The sequence below is a fragment of the Semicossyphus pulcher genome, unplaced genomic scaffold, assembly GCF_022749685.1.
Source record: "Semicossyphus pulcher isolate SPU_LCO1_2020_fin unplaced genomic scaffold, fSemPul1.0.p SCAF_16, whole genome shotgun sequence".
NCBI classification, from domain to species: domain Eukaryota; kingdom Metazoa; phylum Chordata; class Actinopteri; order Labriformes; family Labridae; genus Semicossyphus; species Semicossyphus pulcher.
The window spans coordinates 18,319,686-18,337,261 of NW_027211670.1; the positions used below are offsets into that span (position 1 = coordinate 18,319,686).

At 43.6% G+C, this 17,576-nt stretch overlaps 1 protein-coding gene across 1 annotated transcript; it reads left to right on the top strand.

The window, feature by feature from the left end:
- Positions 1 to 620: 620 nt before the first annotated feature.
- On the top strand, positions 621 to 16,409 carry zranb1a (zinc finger, RAN-binding domain containing 1a). The gene is made up of 10 exons (XM_069665110.1): positions 621 to 894; positions 1,353 to 2,208; positions 8,220 to 8,407; positions 9,149 to 9,302; positions 10,206 to 10,277; positions 10,465 to 10,663; positions 11,264 to 11,384; positions 13,630 to 13,759; positions 14,918 to 15,147; positions 15,394 to 16,409. Exons 2-10 carry the CDS (start codon positions 1,377 to 1,379, stop codon positions 15,607 to 15,609), a joined length of 2,142 nt encoding a protein of 713 aa, XP_069521211.1. The 5' UTR covers positions 621 to 894; positions 1,353 to 1,376; the 3' UTR covers positions 15,610 to 16,409.
- The last annotated feature ends 1,167 nt before the right edge of the window (positions 16,410 to 17,576 follow it).

The window sequence follows — 17,576 nt, forward strand, 5'->3', positions numbered from 1 at the left end:
CGAGAGGTCATTGAGGGGAAACCCTCATTTACAATTATATCGAGTCCATTACAGAAGCAAATTAAAAGACAGACAACAAAGCGTTAAAAGAACCAGATGAGAGATGGATAAAAGGTCATTTAAATCACTGACTGGGGGATTTTGACATTGGATATGACAATTAAAAGGAGGACTGAAATACAGGTGTTTAAGATAAACCCCTAAAATGTGCTGAAATAAAGAAGTTGATCATTAAGATTGGAAAAAAATAAAAGACACAAACAAATAGAGGTTGGGAGGTTTAAAAGCAGATTTCTAAAATGTCCAAACGGTAAAAATGTGACTATGACTAAAAGCACTGTGATATAATATAATCACACTTTATATAATGTGCCCAAGAGTGGACTAAATATAATGGTTTAGGAGCTTAGAAAATACTCAAAATATGTGAGTTACATATAAATATTTCTTTGCCTCAGTTCTTTCTAACCTCGAATACGTTTCAAATAGGGGGTTGTAATATTTCCGAGGAATCCTGAAGGCACCACAGTACTTCCCTTCTATCCAATGGCATTGAGCGCTGAGCCAGATGATTGGTGACGAAGGCAAGCGAGCGTTTATTTTGGCTCTGTTACTCATTTGTCTCAGTGTCGCCGCCATTAAACAACACGGAGGCAATGTAAACCATGGAGTGTCGCGGATTTATACCATGATTCAAGGAGTACAGAGGCTTTGCCAAGCTGTGGTTTATTTCGAAAGACGTTAATGTGTCCATGAAGGTAAACATGTGAGAGACCAAAGGGGTCGAAATAACTCGGATTGGGAAAGGTTTGACAGAGCAGGAGGAGGAGGGGGGGGACTGGACGAGAAGGGTTTGTTGTGGTTTTCAGCAGCACTTGAGAAACGAGCGAAACGGTAAGAGTTTGACGTCTTTATTTTCAAATATTACGGATAATTGTATGTTCTGTAAATGTTATTCATATGAAATGTCCGTTAGCTGTTTAAACTGACGGTAGTTGTGGCAGTTATGTATGCTAAGTGGTTAGCTTACCAGCTAGCAAGCTAACACTAAACACTGAGATATTATTACATGGTAATGAAAACACGACACCCGTCATGTGAATCAAACCCAGGCTGGCAACCACGCTGCATACGGTTTCTCATTATAGGGTATTTTAGTCTTCCAGTAACACCACAATCTCAAGCTGCCAGTTTCATTGAAGATGTCCAGCCAGTTGTAACATAGTTGGAAGACATTCTTTGAAAGCTCTTAATTTTTTATATAAGTTGCTCAACTAATCATTATAATTTTCTGCAAGAAGATTTGCAAAGGTATTGCTTCCGCTGACATCTAACTAGATTTCTCTCTACAGGCTGACCATCCAAAGTGATCCACAATGACAGAACAGAAGATAAAGTGGGTCTGTGACTACTGCACCTATGAAAACTGGCCATCTACAATCAAGTGCGCTATGTGCCGCGCCCATAGGTCGAGGGGTCCCATCATCACAGAGGAACCTTACAAAAACAGCCCTTCTCTTGACGCCAGCCTGGAGTGGGACCCTCCCAGAACTGAGAGTGGTAGCAGCCTCCTCATCTGCCCTGACTCCAGCGCCAGGCCGAGAGTCAGGACAGCTAGCGTGGCTGAGATTGCCAGTAAGTGGTCCTGCCAAATGTGCACCTACCTGAACTGGCCCCGGGCAATCCGCTGCACGCAGTGCCTGTGTCAGCGCCCGAGGACCAGCAGCCCCACAGAATCCCCCCAGACCTCAGGCTCCAACGCAGGCTGCCGTCCTGCTCTCCACTCCCCCGTGGATACCTGTGAGGAGTACAATGACAGAAACAGACTTAACACCCATCATCAGCACTGGACATGCACAGCTTGCACTTACCAGAACTGGCCCAAAACCGCAAAGTGTGTGGTGTGTGACCACCCCAAGCCCAACAACCTGGAAGCCATAGAGCTGGCCGAGTCCGCGGAGCCGACACCGATGATCAATGAGCAGGACAGGGCTCGGTGGAGGAGCAGTTGCAGTGGAGGCCTGGGCCAGAGAAGGTCCCCTCCTATGCCTAAGAGGGAAGACAATGTGAAAATGGACTTCCAGAGGATAGAGCTCGCAGCTGGAGCCATGAGCAGCAAAGAGGAGCAGGAGATCGACTTCAAGAAGCTCAAGCAGATTAGAAACCGAATGAGGAAAACAGACTGGCTGTTCCTCAATGCGTGTGCTGGTGAGTTTTAATACATTATTACCGATCATATATATAAGTGAGCGACAGATCCAACAACAATCGCCATTTGTAAAGACAAAACCAATCTTAACCCCGCCTCTCAAACACAAGGATTTGCTACTTTTCTCTGCCTTACATTATTTGTATAATCTTTTTGCATAAAGAGGCATTTTGTCGATGAAATCTCCCGTCAATCTATTTTTACATTCCTTCCTTGCGCTGGGTCCCGTGCATTCCGCAGTAATGATAACAGTATTTATTGGGCTATGATAATGTGGAAGAGTACTTTAGCCCTCTTGCCCCTGTGGGCCTTCCCTGAACAATCTTGTACAAGGAATCCAAACTGCACAGGCTGTCCTATCGTCACAGCAGCTCTTTGTTTCCATCCATGGTGTCATGCTCAGTGATGACAGAACGACATGCGCAAGTCACAAGCGACAGTTTGACTGTTTTTAATTCACATTGCAAAAGACTTAGCTTGGTTTAGGTCTATTTCATTACAGTGCAGATTATCCTCACCCTGGGAAGGCCAAGGTTGCACAGTGTTGCGATCCCCTTGGTATTTTATTAATGAATGTCTCATTGTTTTGACTGCAAATATTATAGTACAACAGGAATTTAGCAAAACAAGAACCTGGCAAGCTCTGTGGGAAGGGTTTTAATTTCACAAAGTAAGGCTTTCAGGTGGAAAATATCTGCTGTAGTGAGCTGATACTTCTCACCAACAAAGCGTAAATGATGCTGAATGGCAGCCATGATGAAGATGTGCTGCTATACAGCGAGTAGGAATTCGATCCAACTCATCCCTGGACCCCCCGAGCTGCCCTTGCTGGTGCCACTGAGAGCGTCTTTGAGAAACTGAGAGGGTGTGAGTGCTTCCCAGCCGGTGGGGATGAATGGGCCGTCTGGCCAGCGCAGCGAGAGTGGAGCCCGTGGACCAGAGGCTCTCCTGGCTCGCTGTCAACCGAGCCTGTAAACAGTGGTGCTTATGTGCTGAGCAGGGGCCCCTGAGGAGGCAAAAATAGCCTTGACAAGACATGAACACCCGTCAACAAAAAAAATAGCAAAAAAGCATGAAGGCAGCACATGATCAGTGTCCTCATGACCTTTGCACTGACTGCCCTCTCCAGCTTGTTGTTGTGGTACAAAACGTTACTCTGAAGTAATGTTTGTCCTACATTAATCAGCCTTTTTAGAGTACTTTTTGTGCCTTTTTTTATTCACACTTTGTCAGCTGACTTTCTCAGCTGTGTTTCTTGTGTCACAGTTTTGCTTTTCAAAGGGTTTGTGAGTGGAGGAAGTGCCTGAGCCGAGCAGCACAGTACGACCAAGCCGCGCACTTCCTCAGGTCTCACAACTCGATCTCTTTCTGCTCTACGGTTTTCCCACATTTCTCGTCTAATGTTTTTCCAGCGCTCTGCATTTGATCCCATTTGATTCTGCTTTCCCACCAAAGGAAGCCGGCTGTGTTTGTGTAATATTGTTCTTTTGTTTCACCGAAAGACTCTCTCAATGGAGGATAATGTGTTTCCTGTATAAGCGCATATTATGCTTCAGTTTGATGTTGCTCATGATGATGTTTTGTACATTTTATCTGATTAGCGTGATCACAAAAAACGCTCTGTGGAGGAGCTCTGTGTGTTTGCCTTCAAGCACTGGAAGTGATCTCGTTGATCAGCTGAACTTTTATCTAAACGGCTAAAAGAAATGTCAGACGCTCATGACTCCAGAATCCTACCGAGAACAGTGATATCAGTTAAACTGTGGTGACAAATGTAACTCTTTCTGGACAGATAAAGGAAGTAATGGTCATCTTATATTCAGGATGCCTCATTTCTCGCTATTTTTAGGACTGATGAACAACATATTAATACTGTACACATAATGTACCAATCTTTGTGGTCTAAAGCTTCACATGTTGTAAAGTCCAGGGAACCTTAAAGTTGTAATCTTGAAGATCTCAGTTTCATTCTCTTTGGCGGCACCTATGGCGATAAACCGTAACTGCGGGAGCACACTTCCCAGATATCCAGACAGTGTTGCATGTGTGACGTCCACGGTTGGCTCCGGTTGTAACTCTTGATTTTCCTCGCTGTCGGTCGCTTTCCTTTTCAGACTGTTAACCTTCATCTGAGCGTCGAGTTTGTTTCTTTTTCTTTGGATTTTTACTTCTTGTTGAAGTTGTATCTGTAGTCATCCATCTTTTCTTTGTTTGTTCAGCCATAGTAGATTACTGTTTACTTGCAACACTTGCAGAGAGCGGAAAAGCAGCCGCTTAGTTCCGCCTACCCTCTCTGGCAGACCAACCACTGCTGGCTGATGGAAAACGCGTCACTAACTGGGCGCCGCTTGTGACACCCAGTCTGTAATACTGCAAATGCAAAGGCTTTCATCAGTGGGCCATAGGCTCAATCACCGTTGTGTTACCTCATTCGGCGATAGATAGTGACTTTACAGACATTTATTTACATGAAAATTAGGGATAGACGGCCGATTATCGGCGCCGATATTCGGCATTTTGACGCATATCGGCCTTTTTTAAAAAATTTTTTTAATTATTTTTTTTATCCGATGGCCAATAAGAGATCAATTTAAAACTGGGTTATTTTGGCTCTGATGCTTATGCTTAAAGGCATTTAAACAAAGTTAAGTGTTGGAGTTTGTATTATTCAAAATTTTGACGCCAATATTTTCACTTTTACTTCAAATGAATATCGGCTCCAAATATCGGCCTCCTTCACTACTAATTATCGGTATCGGCCCTGAAAAAACCATATCGGTCTATCTCTAATGAAAATCTTTGCGATTATTACTGTAAGGTACTCTTGAAGAGGAAAGTCCTGGCCAAGTTTTCTACTTGCATGAAAACTGTAAATGAGGTTTGCTGTGCCTAAGGAGAAAGAGCAGACGGTTAGATCCTCGGCTCTTCCAGTACGCATGTAAAAGTATCCTTGTGCAAGATACATAACCCCAAATTGCTGCCAAAGGTTGTGTGTGTGTGTGTGTTTGAGAATGTGTTGGACTAGGTTTGCCGTTGCGTCGCAGCCCTTCTATCAGTGTATGAATGTGAGATGTAATTTAAAGCTCTTTGAGTGGTCAGAAGTCTTGGCACTTAAGACGTCAAATAGTTTTTCCCAGTTTTGACAAATTCTGTAATTCCTCCCATTCTTTTTGGCTGTTTGAAGAATTGACAGTTTGAAAATATGGGAATAGAGAGAGGGATGCATCGAACTTTGGACATTGTGTTTATGCAGAATGCAGAATTTTAATATTAAGCACTCAGCAGGACCCTGCTGTTTCTAATGTGCAGTGCAATACACTCTCTGCAGTAACACTTCAGCAGCCAACCAGGTGCCTGGGTAACAAAAGACCGAATGTGCAGAGAAAAACGCCTCCGCAACACTTGTTGACTAACTTAAAGACTGTTTCTCACTTCACAATGTGATTCGTGTGAAAGGTCTTAATCAGGGTTCTAATGTTGACACTCTCTACAGATGAAGAGTGCTACTGGAGACACCTGTTCAAGTCTTGTTTTTAACATGACAACTTTGACCTTCACCGAGCAAACTGAAGGTGTTTTTTGTTTCATACACCTGCCAAACAGGTCACTGTAGTATCTACTACAGCAGGCAGTAGCTCGATTTCAGCCAAAATGATTTGGCATCTATTTATGGATCTGTGTTTGCAAAATATCACCCAGCATGTGTAAAACGAGACGCTCGTTCTTGGCACGTTCCGGTCCAGGTTCTATCTAGGTAGCCGTCCTTCTCCCTGCCAGAGAGAGAGAACATCCTCTAGCCAGGCTGTCTATTAAAATCAACTAGCACTTCGCTGTTGAGCGCGCTACCTAGCTGCTGCTCATTTCAGTCACAACAGATGTTGAGACTACGACATCCAAAGGAGGGGGAGGACGCTAATCTGCACAGACTGTCCTCTGTGTGACACAGAGCAGTGTAGCTTTTTATGCAGAGCTATCAGAGAGCTGTCTATTCGGCTGTGCTGTAGCCTGACAGTGTGACAACTGTTCTCTCTCTGGGTTAGCTAGTGGCTACATCTAGAGGTCACCCGCATTGTGGATTGACGTCAAGCACTAGAGAGCTCGGTTCACTCTGAAATATTTTTGCATACTTTCCCCCTTGTTGAATTTGTTATGTAAATTCCTGCAGGATTTTAATATTAATTGGTTGTGACTAAGCACAGTGGGATGTGTTAGCGCAGTTTGATGGATATTTCTGCAGCTCTTTCATTGAACATGGCAAGCTGTCTGTTACATCTTGCTTTACAAGCAAGGACATGGATTTGGAGCTGCTCCAAAAGCCAGTCTAATCCATTTATAAAGAATCAGCCTGTTATAAAAGGATTCTGGTGTCTTTCTACATTAATTTATTTGCTTCTCTGATCTGTTTGAACAAGTATTTGGCAAAGCAGATTCACATACATTAAATGTAGGCTATGGCAGTTAACCGTTGAGGTACATATGATATAGCGAACCTAATGCAACACACTTAATACAAATAAAACCAGCTATAAGTTTAATAATGTTGAGTTGAGTTTGAAATTGTTTGACAGTAGGGGGGTAAGTAAACATCAATAGACTTGAGTATTGCATCCATTTTCAGAAGCACTGTATTGCTTTTTTTATAATTAGTTTACATGTGCAAAGAGTAGCGTTTTTAGTAGTGCTGTCACGGTAACCGCATGACTGCAATACCCAGTGGACCCAGTGACCGCCATCAACCCTTTTTTTATTTTTAAACGTAGACCCATTGATGATAGAGTCACTATCTGTGCTTCCCAGGGACAGACCTCATCTTACCTTACAGAACGATACATCATGAACAACAAACTCGTTTTAAAAATTACAGTAATCAGCAAAAGAAACCTTGTGATGTTTCAACCCTCCGCATCTACTTGCAACAGTCTTGCAACATACTGGTTTAGCCACTACAACAACAACTAGCCCGTCTCCATGGATTCAACCATTAAAGGAGAAGTTTTGTATTTTTAAACCTGCGCCTTACTTTTACAAATTTGGGTGTCGAAATGACTCGTAGGAACAAAAACTATGGGAATTGGTTCAGTAGATAGCCTCTGCCGTAACCACGCTACGACTGCAATGGCTGCAACATAATCCCCTGGGGCAACTGCGCCCGATCTAAGTAGGTCCACTTAAAGTGCTTGTTTTTGCACTGACAGCCTCAGATCGTTACTCGTGGTGTCCGACAACATTACGGAAATGATCCCTACAAAGATCGTCCTTTTTTTAAAGAGTAAGATCCTTTTTGTGTAACCAGAAACAGAAGTCTCGCTCTGAAATCTCGTGGGTGATGCGATGTTACGTGAACAGGATGGTCGAAACGTGAGTTAGAGTTAAGGATACCAACTTATTGGTGATATTAAACTCGCATTTCCACCGCACATGCTGTGTTCACTCCTGTCGATGTTTTACTGTCTGGGGGACGCGCTGTAGTGACAAAAACAAAACATACTCCGGCAGTGTGCTGGCGGTTAACATCCAAACCACAGGGGTGCCATCACAGCCCTAGGTTTTAGGTTTGCTGTTAAAGCCACTGTGCTAAGTAGAAGTGCAGATCACTGTTCTGTCACCTTCATGCATAAGATAGTGTTCTCTATACTTTGACAGTTTTTTAAAGCAATATATTTAAAAGAGCAGAATATATTGCATCCTGTATTAAAACATATCATCGGCATCGTGATGCGCATCATGTTGATCCCATCAACTGAGTGTATATGCCTGCTTTGGGGTGACTGCAGGGGTCTGTGTGTTGAACATGTTTTTATGAGCAGCTCTCGTCCTTCTTCCTTAAACCTTAGTTAAACAATGTTCACGTGTGTCACCTTCATCTCACATCAAAAGCCCGCGAACATGAATTCCTGGAAAAGCAAGTACACCAATTTATATTTAGTCGCCAGTGCTCCATTTTTAAATTCAAGTTTGTTTCCTATTTTCTGACCTTCCTTCCTGCTCCTTCTTCCTCCCCCGGCTGCAGGCGTGGTGGAGGGAGACTTAGCAGCGGTGGAAGCCTACAAGTCGTCCGGTGGTGACATCGCCCGGCAGCTCACTGCGGACGAGGTGCAGCTCCTCAGCCGCTCCTCTGCGTTTGATGTAGGCTTCACGCTGGTGCATCTGGCCATCCGTTTCCAGAGGCAGGACATGCTAGCTATACTGCTAACAGAGGTAAGTGCCCTGATGCAAAAACCCCCAAAATCCACCTTGAGTTTATTTCATTCACCCTCTCTACACCCATAAGTCTGCACATGAATACACCAAGCAGAATGATTTGTAGTGGAGGAGTCTCACAGGACATGTTTGATGTTTATAGACATATAAAAAAGAATATGTTGCTACCATTAATCTAGTGAGTTATATTCCACAAGACAGCATCAGAAGGGTTCCTGTAATTATTATGCTTTTCTCTACTTTTCCTTGTCACCCACATCAGTCTATAATTGTTCTGCGCCAAAGTAGGGGATATATAGCAGATGCCCGTGATGCCTATAATTACAGCAGAAGTGCACTTTGAGGATTAGGTGGAGGATTAGCCTGGCTGCAGTCCTGTCACTGGTTTCTAATGGACGCGATGCCACAGAGCTGATGCGGTTTGCAAGGAGGGCAAGCAACGATTAGGAGAGGCACAGAGGGCTGTGGGGTTGGAAGAGAGAGAGAAAGATGGCCTCTTTACTGCAGAGTTTCATCCTCGATATAACAAATACTTTAATATGTTCACTATTTTAATCTGCAGTTTATCAGACATGTCCTGTGTATCAATGAAGACTAGACTGTATTAGAAAGGAGCTTTAAAGGGCCAATTTTTAACCTCAGTCCTACCATGCTATGATGGGGAGCTATTTACACAAGAATTCAATCATGCAAATAAAGGCATTTCTACCTCTAACTTCCAATAAATCTGTGTTGCAGGTGAACCAGCAGGCCGCCAAGTGCATCCCTTCACTAGTGTGTCCCGAGCTGACGGAGCAGATCCGCAGGGAGATTGCAGCATCACTACATCAACGCAAAGGAGACTTCGCCTGTTACTTCCTCACTGACCTGGTCACCTTCACACTGCCTGCAGGTACGCATGATATCTTGGCGATCACATGCGATGTGTATTTATCTTCCTTGCGCTTTAATAATCAAACACAGTCTGTTTTATTCAGATAAATTCAGCTTTATGAGCCTTTTTAGTGGCCTCTAAAGACTCCTGAAATTAAACATCTATACCAAAAACCACGCTTGACATTTGTCTTCTTGAGGTCCTTTGATAATAGACATTGCATACTGTTGACTACATATACTCTGCAAAGGTAGAATAAACAAACAGTGTATTTGCACTTGTATTAATCCATAAATTTCATGCACATCTTGAATTTTTGAAGGGTTATGTTTTTCCCCGTCTCACTGGAGACTTGGCAGAATGACGTCTGGCCTTGTTGTGCAGCATCGCTCAGAGAAACGGCCCCTCAGTGTCCCGTCTCTGTGGCGTAATGTCTTCTAACGACATCCTCTCTGCTCTCTCAGAGCCTCCAGTTGTGTTCAGCCTCAGAGCTGGCCGTGCTGCTGGGATGAAAGATTACGCAGGCTTCACTGATAGATTTGATTTTTTTTTTGTATCATGTTATGCCAAGTATTTCTTTGCAGACTGAATTTGGCCCTCGGCCAGCTGCGTGACGCTCCTCCTCCATTTCTCTCTCTCTCTCTTTCTGACAAAGCGCCTGCCATTCACTATTGAGCCAGAGAATAGCCACCAGTGTTCTAGCTTTGTGTGTGCACAGTTCAATACACACATAAACACATCATGCTGTACAGAGCTTGTGTTTACAGTGTGCCATTGACAAAATGTCAGCCAGTGAATGGAATCGCAGAGAACGTCCCCTCTGTGTGTCATCACTGTGGCGTTTCTGTTGCCCTCAGAGTGTGGACCATTAGGTCATAATGAGCATGAAAACATAATGTCTCATCGGTGTGTCTTTTGCAGATATTGAGGACCTGCCGCCTGCTGTCCAAGAGAAGCTGTTCGATGAAGTGTTGGATCGAGATGTGCAGAAAGGTACGGAGATTTTTAACCCCCTCCCTAAAGTCATTAAAGTCCTATCACATGTCTGAGACGGGAGTGAGTCAGGATCTGGTTATAGCATGGAAGGAACTTTTATTTTTCATTAAGAAACAGATGGGCCTGATGAAACCTGTCCTCCTGCTAATGCCTTCACACTGTCTGTTTTTCTATGTGTGTATAGAGTTGGAAGAGGAGTCCCCGGTCATCAACTGGTCTCTGGAGCTGGGCACACGCCTGGACAGTCGCCTGTACGCCTTGTGGAACCGCACAGCAGGAGACTGTCTGCTTGACTCGGTTCTACAGGCCACCTGGGGCATCTACGACAAGGACTCAGTGCTCCGCAAGACTCTACATGACAGCCTGCATGACTGCTCGCACTGGTGAGAAACTCAGCCCTAATACTCCCTTTGGACACTTTAAATCATTGAAAGATTTATTACTTAAAAATACTGTCATTTATTATGCAAAATGCCATAAATCCAGAAGGGGGGAAGTTGTAGCCCGTCCAAAGATTCAACCTAAGGAGTGTTCTCCTTGTTGTCTGCAGCCAGTGAACTTCCGCTGCAGTAGTTCACACAGTGCTGGTAGTGCAGTGGTTTTAAATGTTTGACTTGGAGGCTCAGCATAGAAGGATTACCTCACTGTATTTACATCCCTCTTTTACTAGTCAAATACAAGAGGTTTGGTTACTTAGTAAAGGTAAGACATGACAGAGGTGTTATCCTAATCCTTTTAATGTGTAAGCATTAGATATATGGATTATTTTATCATTATGTATGACAGTTTTTTAACTCTTTAAAAAGTTTTTTAAATTATAATTTAAGTGTTTTAAACTTTGTCAGACAGATCTGGTTGAGATATACTCTACATAAACAGTGTTGCATATAAGTAAACTATTGATATATAAGCAGGGTAGTCTGAAATGTGATTCAAATAAGCTTTACAAATGGTAACATGTCCTGAATTGTAACTTGTTTTAGGTTTTACACGCGCTGGAAGGAGTGGGAGTCGTGGTACTCGCAGAGCTTCGGTTTGCATTTCTCCCTGAGAGAGGAGCAGTGGCAGGAGGACTGGGCGTTCATCCTGTCTCTGGCCAGCCAGGTAATTATGAGCTTCCTCCTGCCTTACTCACTTCCTTCCTCTGGTTCACTATCTATCAAAAGTCAGAGAATGGCCCAGTGTGCTTTTGTTTTTGTTAAGGTCTGTAAAGGGAGTGTGTGAGCTTCTTGTAAAGGCATTTTGAGGTTGTAGCAGGAACAGGGGAGGAATACTTGGTAAATGTGTTACATGAGTGGATGCAGTTTTCCAGGCAAAAAAAATTTTTTTTTGTAAAACTTCCCTAGGAACAAGGAACCTTTTGGGGAACCAGGGTCAAAATTTAGTTCCGGGGGAGTTGCTTTACCCCGTGAAAAGTCCCTGCTTGGGGGGTAGTACTTTCCAAAGTTCCTGGAACTTTCAGGGCGGGGCCTGCAGTGCTGATCGCTTCTGCTTGGTCGAGTACTCGAAGCGTTTTATTTCACCCGTCATGTTTAAAAGACTGCAGCTGCAGTTCAATTAATCCATTAGAAATGCAATAAAGCACGTTCAAATGATGGCACCGGCTCGTTCTTCGCATGTTGTATGGCCTTCTTCTTACCCCACCTACTTGACTGGCGGTGTAGTGCAGCTACATTTATGACTGTAGGCCGCTGTGCAAATGCAGAAAACAACGAGCCAGTTCCTGGAACTAAAAGTTTCTGGTACTTTTGGTCAAAAAGCACATCATGTCTGTTATTATAGGGAGGATGCAGTTTATTATACACCCTGTTTTTTCAGTACACACTTTGACATGAAAATAAACCAACAGAGTTGTGAAAAGTAAATCGTTCTCTCTCTCTCTCATGTCAGCTTGTGTTTGCGTGCAGGGGTGGAGATCTTTCGAAAAATAGTCAAATAGTTCCAAGTGAATACCGGTTAGTATTTTTGCTTGAAATGCCCATCCCTAATTGAAAAGACTCCAAGTTAATAATTTGGTGACTCATGAAACTGTCCTGCAAACATTTAGAAATGCAGGAAGTTTTCCTCCTTATTTTCTCCTCCTCATCTGTAGAACAAAGAACAAACTTTGCACTCTCTCCTTTTTGTTGTGTTTCTCCTTCGAAAATTACTTTTGCTGGGAAAAACCCCCCGAAAATCTTAGTTTCCTTAAAACAAGCTATTAGTTTTATTCCTCCTTAAACTTGTATTGTTTACATCTGTCGGTCTTTCTGGCAATAGCATGCACAACACATTTCTATCACCGTCCTCTGCAGAATTTTGATCACTACACTTACATTCTTACATGCATACTACACATGCACGTCCTACATGTGTACTAGCTGAGCATGAGAACATAACACATGGGTTCATAACCCCCCTTAAGGTCAAAATCTCCACCTCACTTGCCATAAGCCTGCAGCAGCTGCTGCCAGGTTTTGCGTTTCAGTTTGGATATTGATTTACGTTTCTGTCACGTCCTTTCACTGTAATTTGCAAAAGCCCCCGTCTTACAGGGGCATTCTGAAAAAATGAAATTCAATGAAGAGCATTAGTGTAGGGGCATGTTGTCTACTGAAGGTCAGTTTGCTTTGAAACACACTTAAACCCTTACACAGATGGAGAGATGCCAACAGAAGAAATGCTCCACTGTCAACACACGCACATTAAAATACACACTCATAAATACAAAACTGCTCGGGGTGTGTCACCCCTGCTTTCTGGATGTTGTTCATTAACTTTGCCACTGGATTAAGCTGCAATAAACTGAACGTGAGACACAGTCAGAGTAGCAGCACTGACCGTGGAAGGTGCTTGGTGTGTGAATGACGGCGAGGACGTAAGCAATTATTGTAGATACTCTGCGATGGAGTTGTGCATTGACAGACAGCTCATCTGCTCGGCTGGCACGCCTGCTGAAGCTGCACTCCTTCCCAACATGTGACCTTAGGATTACAGGCATTTAGCTCAGAGAGCCACTCCACCAGCAGTATAAACAAACACAACCAAAGCTAGCATGTGATAACCTTGTCCCAGGCTTTGGCTGTAATGGAGAGATGCAGAGGATCAGATCAGCCTGTGTGTATCCTGTCCCAAAAGAGTGAATGACTTTGAACCCCCCTGTAAACATGACATGTCATTGCAGCTGTGGGAAAGCTGCTGCACGGTCTGCTGTATGAAAAGGTTCACACTCCTTTGCAATACTTGGCACTCTCAGGCCTTTTACCTATTATTAGATCTTTTAATATTGAATGTGAAACTGGGGGAAGTCTATGTGATTACAACTCCTGTATGATGTGTTGTTTTTGTCTTTCTCTTTGTCCTCCATCAGCCCGGGGCCAGCCTGGAGCAGACCCACATTTTTGTTCTCGCACACATTCTTCGGAGACCCATCATAGTCTACGGAGTGAAATACTACAAAAGTTTCCGTGGGGAAACGTTAGGATACACTCGCTTTCAAGGTGAGGCAGGATTTGGATACATTCATGTATTTATGTACACGTCTTACATTTTCTTTTTCTTTTTATTTGCCATTTTAAACTGTGCTGTGAACAGTTTGCAGTGAAGCTGCTTTCTGCTGAAGAAATAGTCCCATAAAAACTTATGACAAGAAATGTTTTTGTGCTATAAGTAGGGATGGGCAACAGAAGGCATATCAGTATTTGAATATTCTATAAAAAAAGGACCGACCGACTGATATCAATATTTGAATATTTTATAAAAAATGATAGACCGACCGACCGACATCAATATTCGAATATTCTATATAAAACTGAACGACCGACCGACCGACCGACCGACCGATATCAATATTTGAATATTTTATAAAAAACGACAGACCAACCGACCGACCGACCGACCGACCGATATCAATATTCGAATATTCTATATAAAACTGAATGACCGACTGACCAACCGATATCAATATTTGAATATTCTATAAAAAAAACACAGAACGACCGACCGACCGATATCAATATTTGAATATTCTATAAAAAAACGACACACCGACCAACCGACTCAATGTATGAATAAATACCCAGGTAATTTAGAATAATCCAATATCCGTGCCCATCCCTAGCTGCGAGCTCCCCAAATGCCACTCTAGAAACCTCCAGACATCATATTAAGGCCACTTTCTTCTGATTGGGCAGCTCTGCAGAGCCTGCTGAGCCAGCACTTTGTGATGTCTTCTGTGACTTGTAAATGGGCAGAAACGAGCTGGAGTTTGTTTATCAAAACTAGCTTAGTTGCCTGAACTGTAGCCACAGCCTTCAGTGTCTCCTGATTGGTGTTGTGTGTCTGGAGCAGGAAGTGGTCCTGGTAGAAGCTAACGGGGTGAGGGGAGGGTGTAGTCCTGAAGAAGCAGAGCACCAGGCTGCACCACACAGCTCCTCTCTGCTCACAATGCTCCGTTTGTTCTCAGCTGGCTGAAATGCTCCGCTCCTGATGTGGAGTCCGATTTGAGACGGCGCTTGGCCCCGACTGACATTCACACACTGTGTAATGCGAGCGTACAGCTGCAGGGCCTGCTCCTCCCCGGTGGCTCCAGAGTCGCAGCGTTCAGTGAATATAAGCTGGTCTGACTTGATTTGTGTGTGTGTGTGTGTTTGTGTTAGGTGTGTACCTGCCTCTGTTATGGGAGCAGAGTTTCTGCTGGAAGAGCCCCATCGCTCTGGGTTACACGCGGGGCCACTTCTCGGCCCTGGTGGCCATGGAGAACGACGGCTACGACAATCGCGGTGCGGGCGCCAACCTCAATACTGACGACGATGTCACGGTCACTTTCCTGCCACTGGTCGACAGCGAGAGGAAGCTGCTGCACATTCACTTCCTGTCTGCACAAGAGGTAGGGACTGATGCTGATTCTTTACAGCCAAGCATCTTATTTTTCTTTTCTGTTTTCAAAATAAGAGTCTGAGATGTTTTAATGAAACAAGAATAAAAGGAGGAATTCTCACACTCTTGCTTTTTGGAAATGCATCTTGCCTTAAGCTGTAACCCTGCTGCCTCAGGTCACCAGTGGTTTAACATCTTAAATACATCCCATATCGCCCACGTAACGAGTAACTGCATGCTTTTCTGTGCGACTCAGATGGGCAACGAGGAGCAGCAGGAGAAGCTGCTGAGGGAATGGCTGGACTGCTGCGTGACAGAAGGAGGCATGCTGGCAGCCATGCAGAAGAGCTCCCGCCGCCGTAACCACCCCCTGGTCACCCAGATGGTGGAGAAGTGGTTGGACAGATACCGACAGATCTGCCCGTGTGCCTCTCTGTCTGACGGTGAGGAGGAGGAGGACGAAGACGAGTGAGCCGGGTGGAGGCGGAGAAGAAAGAGACAGAGAGCTCTTAAATCTGAAACTGGACACTGTGGGCTCTGGGAGAGTTCCTTACTATCTACATTTCTGTTTTTTTTCTTTCTCCAAAGTGTAAATGTTTGACTTGTAATAATGCATGTGTTCTGTGAGCTCTGTGATAGAAAAAAGAAACCAGCACCAACAAACAGAATCCTGATTACTGCTCCTATGAAAGCACATCAAGTCCATTTAGTTTGAACTCCTTCTGTACCCAGAATTCTCCTCGACAGTTATCAAAGTGATGATCTCCACCTGAGAGAAAAACAGGACATATAGGAAAATATATTTAAGTAAACCCCGAAGCTGCTCTATAAGAGAAATTTCATTTACAGACCTGCCTGACCGAAACTTAGCTTCAAACCAAGACGATGCTAATCCTCGTGTGTGTGTGTTACGGTTTAAAGAGCCCCTGTTTTCCTGGTTGCTGTTCCCCCTGCGACCCCCCTCCCTCCCCCACACCTCTGATGTTTGGATTTATTTATTTGTTTAGGAGAGGCGATGCCTTTTTGTTCAGCTTCGTTTTATCTGTGTTCTGTTGGATCCCTTCGGTCTTGAAGTATTTTATTTTGCACAGATTATACCTACATTCTGTGAGAGGGCGGGGGAAACGGACGTACAAGTTTACTGACATTTTTACGTGTGATTTAGTGGCTCGTGTTAGAGCGGGTGGTGGCGATGCTGGTGGGGAAAACAGAAAACCAAACACTCTGCCTCTTTCTATAGAGTGCATTCATATTAAATTTGACTCACTTGCATCCTCCTTGTTGCCTATTTGTGTTTGCTTTCAAATATCTCTTTCATATGTTGGATCAGTAAAACCATTTACTGTCTTGTTTGAAGTCAGGATTAACAAGTTTGCAATTCTAAAACACACAAGGTAATGGTGTTTGATTATCCTGTTCAATACTTGTGTGCATAGTAGTAACCCCTAAGAAGCAGGATTTGCGGTTATCGAGGTAACTTCAGCGTTAACTCCGAGTTTTCAGTGCTACGACAGTGGTTCACTTCTTACCAGGGTACAGATCACCGGTAACTTATGCTGAACACCTAACCTGCTAAAAGATAAAAGATTAACCTGAACTAGACACCACCTACTGTCCAATCAGGTCTCTTGATTCAGGAGCTCTGTGAGCGGATCGTGGGAGGGAGGAGGGAGAGAGAGCGGTGAAACACTTCCACTCTACCGTCTGTACCAGTCCCATGTAGGTGTATATCAGTAACACGAGATGAATTTCTTTCATGGACATATTTCATATGAAAAATCAAACACTGCAGCCTGTCGTACTTTTGTACTTACAAGATACGAAAGGATTTTTATTTGCTCTATAAGTCCGTCCATCTAAATCTGTCAAACGCCACAAAAATACATCTGTGCAACGTATTAATTTATTAATACTTGGGTGTTATTGGAATCATATCGTGTTCTAATGATGGAGCAGTGATATTATAGACTTCATTTAAACAGTCTGCGATTTGTAGGTGTAACTTATTCATGTCTTTCTAAAACCATAGTTTGCTTTGAGTTTGTGAAACATGCTGATCAGCTGAGGCAGAGTTGTCCCTATGTGTGACTGGTCATACGCGGCAGACTCCGCCCCTTTTATATGGACGCGCTCATAGTAACCCTGGGTTGACTTATCAAGTTGTTGTGTGGCGCGATTTCCTTTGTCAGGTTCAGTGAAGCCAGATCAGGAAAGATACCCTGGGTGTGTTGAATCTGCCAAAATGTAGCAAAACGTTTATTTAATGGGAAATGGTGGTGAGGTGAACAAAAGCACTGCTTTTTATTTTTTTTAATACGGCAGTGTTTATAAAAACGTCACTGCTGATTGGGTTAAACCACAGACACATCCAAACGCAAGAAAACATTCTCAAAACCTGTAAAACACTGTGTCATAAATGTAAGGAAAATTGTCCTTCAA

Bases quoted from the DNA above. Each gene is read 5' to 3' on its own strand.
- zranb1a (XM_069665110.1), top strand. From the start codon at position 1,377: ATGACAGAACAGAAGATAAAGTGGGTCTGTGACTACTGCACCTATGAA. The intron at 13,760-14,917 runs GTGAGGCAGGAT...TGTTTGTGTTAG, and splicing joins AGGATACACTCGCTTTCAAG to GTGTGTACCTGCCTCTGTTA. The intron at 15,148-15,393 runs GTAGGGACTGAT...TGTGCGACTCAG, and splicing joins ACTTCCTGTCTGCACAAGAG to ATGGGCAACGAGGAGCAGCA.